The sequence below is a fragment of the Capsicum annuum genome, unplaced genomic scaffold (assembly GCF_002878395.1).
Source record: "Capsicum annuum cultivar UCD-10X-F1 unplaced genomic scaffold, UCD10Xv1.1 ctg3719, whole genome shotgun sequence".
Classification (NCBI taxonomy): domain Eukaryota; kingdom Viridiplantae; phylum Streptophyta; class Magnoliopsida; order Solanales; family Solanaceae; genus Capsicum; species Capsicum annuum.
In genome coordinates, this window is record NW_025844227.1 from 1 (window position 1) to 9,209 (window position 9,209).

A 9,209-nucleotide genomic window follows, 5' to 3' on the forward strand; every position below is an offset into this window, starting at 1 on the left:
GAAACGACCCTGTGAATGTTCGTATCTCCGATCCATGTAAGTATATCTATAGTATTTATCAAGGTCACACTCTGTTTCTCATTTCCACAAGTCTAGTCATACACAAAAGTCATTTAGCTTTGCCCCATATTCTTTCACAAAAATAACTTTGAGAAAATTCGGTTAAAATCCTACTTAAAATAAAACAGAAATTAACAAGAATATATATCCCTTATATTTGAGGGTAGTTCAAAATGGCCCCTTAAATATATTTTTGAGCAGTTCTGTTACTTTAGTTTAAGCTTGCTAAATGTGAGCAAGTTGGGCCGAAGTTGGGCGGGTTAAGATGGGTTGAACGAACAAATGAGCTAATGTCAAACCATGCCATTAAATTACAATAAATTTCTCTCTTTGAATTTCTCTCACACACAGGTCATATATTAGATCATGAACCTTAAATGATATAAATTTTGCTCCATCTAGACTTGTCTTGCAGACGAGAACTAGACATCTATCAACAAGCTCTTGCAAACACTTCTCAGCCTCTCCTTCCAAATCATTTTCCAAATTCAGGAACCCCTCAGCCATCCATGATCTCATCAATTTCTTCGCTGTTATCTGACTGTCTTCTGGAAAAATCCCGAAATGCAGAAGACAGGCTTTTAGATCGCTAGTCATGTGATTGTAACTCAACCCAAGCACATGTGAACATAGTTCGTCAGGATCATTTGTGAGACATGACTTGACATTTTTCGCAACATTTTCCCAGTCTTCTATTTCCCTTTTAGATTTGAGAAGTCCAGCAACCACGACTATGGTTAGTGGTAACCCGTGACATTTCTCTGCAATTTGCTTCCCAGTAGTCTCAAACTCAGATGGTAATGCTTCACTTGCAAATGCTGCACTTTTGAAAAGACTCCAACTCTCATCTTGATCCATGAAGCTCATCCACAAAGAAAGATTCTCTACACCAGTATAACAAGCCACTTCATCGTTACGGGTAGTCAACAGTATTCGACTCCCTGCATTGTCATCTGTTGGAAAGCATCGTCTCACGCCATCCCACACTTCACAACTCCAGATATCATCCAAGACAATTAAGTACCTCTTTCTCTTTAAACTTTTCTGCAGCATGTCTGCTAGCTCTGCTTCACCGCTGGTCTCAACCGTGTCATCCACTTTGATCGTCGACCGCAGAAGGCCCAGGAAAATTTCCTTTCTGTTGTGCTGTTGAGATACAGTAGCCCAGGCATGAACATCAAAACAGTGTAGAACTGATTTATTATTGTAAGCTTCTTTTGCTAAGGTTGTTTTACCTATGCCTCCCATCCCGACAATCGGGATTACTTTGGGTTCATCAGAGTAGCTTATAGTCAGATCTTCTAACAATCGTTTCATTTGATCATCACGTCCAACCATATTGTTCTTAACATTCAGATTGTCATTCGCAGAACTTGAAAAATCTTGAATCGTTGATTCCTTTGATGCTTGTTTGCCTTTATCTTGAATCTTTGTTGACTCTTTCCGGACACGATCAATGCCCTTTGCGAATTGTTGAAGGCTTTTATGGAACTTTCGGCGTGTCCATATATTTGAGACTCCCTTGAAAAATCTTGAGCCAGTGATTCCTATGATGCTTTAATTTTTTTCCATTATAGTTTCTGTTAGCTTAAGTAGAATTTTGTGTTCAACAATATTTGCAACTTCTTTTATCTGTACTTCCAAATCCGTCATTTCTCCTGAAACATTGTTTTTCTCAAAGTTTTTGACAAATACTTCCAGGGAACTAACTTTTTCATAAAGAGCGCAAAGTTCTTCTCTGTGATCACAGATTAGAGATTGCATCGGCGAATTGGATGTCAAGAGTGATTCTATTGTTCTCGTAAGAGAAGCCACACTTGTATGAGCCATATCTACTGTATTCTCTTTTTTGTCCTTTGTGATTATGACCTGAAAGCTGCAGGGTTGCAAGAGGTCAATGGTATTACAAATAACGAGATACGCAGATTTGCTATAAAGGCACGCATAAACTAAATAAGATCAGGTAATGTTAACAGTGAGTTCAGTACCAAACTCAGTAGCTTTAGCTCATTTAATGTGCAGAAAAGATTGTGGTTCAAAACTCTGCTTCACTTACTTAGGTATTGTTTTCTACATAGCTGGAACTCTTTTAAAAAGTTGTGACACCCGCGTCAGATCCTTAAAAAACTGCACAACTTTTGAAGGATCCAACACGTAATCAATGTTATTTTTGAAGAGTTGCAGCAACATAAATATATACATTACAAAGAGCTAAATTACACATTGATAAGCAAGCCACTACAAGTGTTGTTTTTCTCAAACCTTAATCAAATGAGAGAGTAATTAAGGGAAACTAACCTTTCAATGGCAGATCGTACAGCTTCAAAATCACTGAAAGCGATATTTGAGAAAAGGATAGAAGAAATGACTATAAACAAATAACAATAAACAAATGTGTAAAGAACAAAAGTTAGACAGTACCTAAACAAGATAAAATTTGAGTGGCTGAAATGATATCTGCATAATTTATCAGCCCAAACAGTCCCTTCACTTTACATAGTAGATTCACTTAGGTCCCTGTAATCTAATATAATGTTGAACATAAATGGTCCTTTGTCTCTGTAAAAAAGGGTGCACTTGGAAAAAAATGTAGTGCTTTATACACGTAGTGGGATCATATTTCTGTTCATTTAATAAATAACCTTACCAAATTAAACGAGTGTGCGATCGTGTTAACCAATTTGAGCTCATGAACTCAAAAATTTAGTAATGCCCAACTGAATAATATTACTAAAAATTCTATCAACTCAAAAATATGTTACAATACGAAAGAGATCACGTCTCCTTGGAAGCCACACGTTGCTTGAAACGGATCAGGTAATTTATTAGTCTTTATCATGGTTAAGGAGCATTTGGCCTCTTTATATGATCTCCAGCAATCCTCACCTCTTCGGCTAGCTTTTAGGTTGAGTTAGGTCTAAGGTCCATTTCTTTAGCTCATCACATAAATTATCAAGAAGTGAATTCTTGTTAATCAGTGTCGCAGAGCGGCTAACGAGTCACACTATATTCTGCAGTTGCTATGCCGGTGCTAAATGGTGACAGGGACGAGTAGCACTGCATCTACAGCCTAAACTATCGTTGAAAGGCTTAAGAGAGGTCAGGAAGGACAAATCAAAGAGAAGGGTGGTTCGTTGATCAGTATGAACTTCAGCATGAAGTGGTTGGGTTCACTCCTTCTCGAGGAAGGGATTCAACGTATTAGGCAAAACGCAGTAGCTTTATCTTATCTAGTGTCTGAAAATATTTAACTCCCAAAAAAGGATTACGGTTCAGAAACATAGACTAAAAATCCTGGCTCCACTTTGCTTATTTAGTAATGTTTTCTTAGGATGATGTTTGGATCTATCCTAAATACAGACTTGTACTATGTAACTATTTTGCTGGAACTCTATAAAAAGGTTGTCACACCTGTGTCTAATTCTCAAAAAATACACAACTTTTGAAGAATCTGTTGTTTCGGGTACAAAATCTGTATGTTTGTAAAACCACTTCAACACAAGTTCAAGATTATATCAAGAACACTCATGAAGTTTTTTAACACCTTCAACACAAGTTCAATATGAATAATCAAAGAAGTGTGTTATTTTTTAAGAAATAAGATGAAACAGAGTAAGAACCAAGTCCTCCGAATTCACGGAGTGTCCTTAAGGAATTAATTCCCCTCAAGTACCCGAGGTTGTGGAATTTTTCCTTCCAGGATAAAATGGTTCATAATTCGACAGTAGCGATACCTCAAACTGTCGAATTCGTTGAAGACACTCAACAACAGCTTGATCACAATGAGTTTTTGGAAGTAGAAGAGTTTCATTACTACCTATGGAAAAAATGCAGGTATTTATATCCATCAAGTCCCTCTTACAAAAGGAAGCAATGGTTCATCGGAAAGGTTTATCCCTTTATGTTTAGTAATGCTTTTCACTAATGGAGTTTACACCATGACGTGATTAATTTTGACACACGGCAAAGACATCTGTCCTTCCAATTTTCAAGCACACATTTTCCACAGAGACGTATAAATAATTACTTGGTAGAAAAAACAAATCTTAGTGCTCATTCGTTTGACTGCAGATGCTGAGTTCAGGAACACGGGATTAGAAAGGTCAGAGGTCTTAGAAAAGGATTTGGAATGGTTTAGACAGCAAGGTCATGTCATCCCGGAACCGTCAGCTATGCTCGTTACTTAGAGGAGCTCTCAGAAAAGGATCCTCAAGCATTTATTTGCCATTTTTACAACACCTACTTTGCGCATTCAGCTGGAGGTTGCATGATAGGGAGAAAGGTCAGTAATTTGTCTTTGAAGTTTTTAGTATTATTCTTCATTGTACTTCTCTTACTGTGGTATGTAAAGCTGGATTTTCATCATAGAAATATGCGAAATTCTAGGTTATTTTAAGTCATAATTTGAAGGGTATCCGAGGACACCCAAGGATGTGGCTTAGTAGTCAATGTAGTGGGAGGAGAAATATGATGAGGTTTAAATCCGAACAGTGGCAAAAAAAACACTAGTCGGTTCATTCCGTTTACCTAAGCCTTGCTAGGTAGAGTTTTACCCCGTACCTATGCTGGTGAGAGGTAGGAGGTACTAGGTGGAGTATCCAAAGCGAGCAAAAGCTAAACCATGTTGCCGTTCAATCCCTTTTACTCGTTAGTACTTCAATTTTGACGGATAGTTGAAATATTACTAGTTCCCATCGTTATCATCACTTAGTCCTAACTCCTAACATCAACTTAGTCTGTTGAAATTTCAGTAGCAAACAAACTAAACAACATTGTAAAAATGAAAATTTCAGTATTCATCAGGTGTTAAAAATGTCCAGCAGATGATAAATTCAGATTAGAAGAAATGTAACATGGAGTAATCCGAAACTGTCTAGAACTAGTGCAGTCGTAGAGGTTGTCGCCCTCTTGCATTGTTTCTTTTCCTTCTTAGACCTACGAACGTTAAAGGAAAAAAGGTAACCAGTAAACTTGCATCTTCTTGCTTTATAGGTAGCTGAAAATATACTCGATAAGAAAGAGCTGGAATTCTACAAATGGGACGGCGACCTTTCTGAGTTGCTGCAGAATGTTAGAGATTAGCTGAACAAAGTTGCAGAAGTAAAATCCTTCACCCTCTCTTTACAAGTTTCCAACTTTTCAAGTCTATTAACGTCTTAACATGATCCATTTTCATGGATGCTTTTTCTCAGAACTGGACCAGAGAGGAGAAGAACCATTGTCTGGAAGAGACGGAGAAGTCATTCAAGTTCTCCGGGGCCATCCTCCGATTGATATTATCTTGATGAACAACTTTACGCTTTGTTTCCTTGTTAACTTGTACATCATGGCTGGTCGAAACCTGCAAATTTCTTTGAATAGTTGTGTTTCTTTTCGCATTTAATTCTTTTCGCATTTCTTTGAATCAGGGAAACATGTTTCAGCTCAATTTTGTTTCCTCCTGTGACAGAAAGACAAGTTTAGGTTGGAATCTGAAATCAAACTTATTACATTTGTAGTTCCTTAGCCCTACCTCGGAGGTAGAAATGCTGTTTCTGATAGACGAGGAAAAACAAATCAATGCAATCCAAAGAAATAAGTAACAGATGTGAAATCACAATAAAGCAAGATGATATATACAAATGCTTGCATCTGAAGTCATTAGCATAACTGAATTTAAGGTTCACAGTTTATGAGAAAAAAACACAATCTTGTATAGCGAAAAAGAGAACAGAACGAGTGCAGTGTCCCGATCTATCCGTAATCTCACAAATTTCTTTCACTGAAATCTCACTATCTTATTTGAAAAATTCCGAAAGAACAGAAGACATGTAAACGTTGTTCATCAGGATCATCTGTTGCAAATGACTTGACATCTTCAGCAACATCTTTTGAATCTTCCAATGTCTTTAGATTTTGAAAAAATCCCAACAACCGAGATGACATTTGTCTATAATCTGCTTCCCGATAGTCTCAAATTCAGATTGTAATGCTTCATTTACAAACAGTAAAAAGTAACACAAGAGAATCAACATAGAAATGCACATTTCCGATCATCTAATAAATAACGCTACCAACTAAAATGTGTGTGCTATCGTGTTAACCATTGTGGGCTCATGAACTCAGAACTTCAGTAATGCCCAACTGAGTTCAAGATTTAGAGCCCTTTTTTTTTTTTTTTCAAATTCAAACACAAGTCTTGACTTCTATTGTACTTTCATCCCGAAACATGGCCCTTAAATAATGGAAAAGTAGTTGTCTTGTCGTTTTAGTGATTGAAAAAGTCTTTGGTGGTTGGGGATTCTTTCAAGTCTAACAAGTCTTACACCCTTTTCCTTCACCTTTCTAGATCTAACTCTCACTTTGAGGGGAAGAACATCAAGATCTACAACAACATCACCAAGAACAACAACAACACAACAAACATTCAACTCCAAATTCCACAACAACAAAGTTAATCATATGACCAAGGCTTCAACAATTTCAACAAAAGGTTCTTAAGCCACCAATCCTTAACAACAACACAAGGCCAAGCTTAGAACTACAATAGCAACACATGGCCAAGGTGAAAACCACAACACAATGTTCAACAACAATTCGGTCAAGGCTCAAGTTCACGTAATAGTGTTCGTGAACAAGAAACTAACACTAGAAATAACTAAACAAAACAAAGGGACTCCTAGATCAAAGACTCAACAATTTGGGACAAGATGAACAACAAGAAAAACAACTTCCTCGGCCAAGACTCAACAATTTCGGCCAAGACAACAAAAATGGACAGATTTGCTTCTTTTTGGAATTTTCAGTTTTTAACGCTTTCTTTTTTGAATTTCCAAGCAAGCAAACCCAAGATTGATCTTGTGAGAACAAAATCAAGCCACGCTCTGATACCAAATGATACGATACAAACTTGGTACGTATCAAAAACACTCTAAAAACAGTCCACAAAGAAGAGGAAAACCGAGAGCAACACAAACACAAATCTTGGGTCCAACAACAACAAGAAACAAGGTGTAATTGACACCAAAAACACTAGCAACAACAAGAGATAAAACATAATATGATAAGAAGAACAACAATAGGATAACAACAATCCAACGATTACAAGATTATAAGAACTAACGGTTTCCCTAGATAACACTAGCTACGACATGAAATGTAGAGATAGATAGTGAGACATACACTACAATAAGACCCAAGAACCCAAAGATATATTAAATCTAAGGACCCCTAAGACTTACAATAGCAGCACCACACTCTTACGAAGACACGAGATGGATTTCACCGCTCAAGCACCATCATTTTCAAGCAATATACATTCACAAGTGAGTCCACACTTGCTCATGTCCTAGTTTCGGCCTAGGGAGGCTCTCTTTCAAGTGAAGTGCTCTTTCATCAATATTCAATAACTAATGAGCTAAAATCCTAACATGTTCTTTATATAGGCTAATACAAATAATAGATAAAATGACAAAAGTGCCCCTTAGTGTTAAATGGACAAAATGGCGCCCATCGAGTGCAATATAGAGACGGCTTTGGAGCCCTTTTCACACTTCAACTCATACACTCCGTAGGTTGCATTTAACACACTCAAAAAATTCCATCTTCATGATCATTTTCGTATCAGCAAGCATCCGGTTTCAGCTTCAGCATCTCAAGGTTAGGCCACTTACCTATGACGTTCAAGTCCTCCCATGCTAGATGAGTTCTGACCAGTTTTAACTTCTTGAGCATTGTTGGAACATGTTCTGCACTAGGTTTGGAGTGTATACATGCATTATGTCAGGTAGGATTGAAGTGTTTTTTTTTCCAGCTTTTGTATGGTTAAAGGTCATAGTTATAATTTGATGTCAAGTTAAAGGTCCTGTTTATGTATTATGCCTAATTACAATTTAGAGAAATAACATGTAAAGTTGTTGCTGCTGTGTGACCCAGAGTTCACTAGCTCAAGACATCGAAACTGCCTCTTGCAGGAATGCAGGGTAGTACTACGTCCAATAGATCCTTTGTTCTGAGCCTTCCTCGAATCCTCTAACACAGAGGAAGCTTTAGTGCATGGGGCTTCCCTGAAAATGAAAGAGAAACAAATCTAGCTACACATTATTTACTCATGTCGTTCTGAATCAAAATCACGCCCCCCTTGAAAGAAACATAAAGGGTTATTAGAAGTTCGACGAGTCACATTAGTCAGATGCAAATTTAGAGCGTGTTCAACCGAACTCACTTCTTTCAACTCTTAACTTCATGTGAACAGATATAGACATATGAAAATCATATGAAAGTGTGACAAACATTCTGAATCCACTGGTTCTAAATTATGGATCTGTCAAGAAATGGACCTTGGGCCTAACTCAACCTCAAAAGCTAGCTCAAGAGGTGAGGATTATCCAAGTTCATATAAGCAAACCACTAGTTCATTCCCCCACCAATGTGGAACTTTTACCCACTCTAACCACCCCCTCACGCCCAGGCCCAACTGGCACTACTGCGTGGACCGGAAGCCCAAGGCCCTACACGCCCAAGCCCAATTGACACTGGCGCGTGGATGTGAGACTTTTACCCACAAACACCCCCTCCCCCTACGCCCTAGCCCAACTGGCACTAGCGCATGGACCAGAAGCCCAAGGCCCTACACGCCCAAGCCCAACTGCACTGGCGCGTGGATGTGGGACTTTTACCCACTCTAACACCCCCTCCCCCTACGCCCAGACCCAACTGGCACTAGCGCGTGGACCGGAAGCCCAAGGCCCTACACGCCCAAGCCCAACTGGCACTGGCGCGTGGATCGGAAACCCAAAACGGGGAGGAACCTGGCTCTAATACCATGTTAAGAATGGACCTTGGGCCTAACTCAAGCTCAAAACCTAGCTGAAGAAGTGAGGATTACCCAAGTCCATATAAGCAAACCACTAGTTCATTCCCCAACCAATGTGGGACTTTTACCCACTCTAACAGGATCGTCTTTACTAAAGCATCTCTAGAGAATCATACAGGGATTTATATCTATATATATATATATATATATATATATATATATCTATAATCTATATATATATATATATATGTATATATATATATACACACACACACACACAACAGATATTAAACCAATTAAACAAAATCATCATCCAGTTCCCACGAGATAAATTGTTCCATGAAGGAGAGAAAGT

The 9,209-nt window shown here is 38.2% G+C and overlaps 1 protein-coding gene and 1 pseudogene across 2 annotated transcripts; one reads left to right on the top strand and one right to left on the bottom strand.

Moving 5' to 3' along the window:
- Positions 1 to 191: 191 nt before the first annotated feature.
- LOC107852557 (late blight resistance protein R1-A-like) lies at positions 192 to 3,471 on the bottom strand. 2 transcript variants are annotated; one of them, XM_047403277.1, is made up of 2 exons: positions 2,359 to 3,471; positions 192 to 1,936 (listed from the first exon to the last, which is right to left on the bottom strand). In XM_047403277.1, exon 2 carries the CDS (start codon positions 1,396 to 1,398, stop codon positions 367 to 369), a length of 1,032 nt encoding a protein of 343 aa, XP_047259233.1. In that variant the 5' UTR covers positions 1,399 to 1,936; positions 2,359 to 3,471; the 3' UTR covers positions 192 to 366. The 2 variants fall into 2 exon arrangements, with proteins under 2 accessions (XP_047259233.1, XP_047259234.1); XM_047403278.1 differs by lacking the exon at positions 2,359 to 3,471 and adding an exon at positions 2,117 to 2,352.
- Positions 3,472 to 3,766: 295 nt separating this feature from the next.
- On the top strand, positions 3,767 to 5,420 carry LOC107852555 (annotated as a pseudogene).
- The last annotated feature ends 3,789 nt before the right edge of the window (positions 5,421 to 9,209 follow it).

Coding starts and splice junctions, on each gene's coding strand:
- LOC107852557 (XM_047403277.1), bottom strand. CDS start 1,398: ATGGTTGGACGTGATGATCAAATGAAACGATTGTTAGAAGATCTGACT.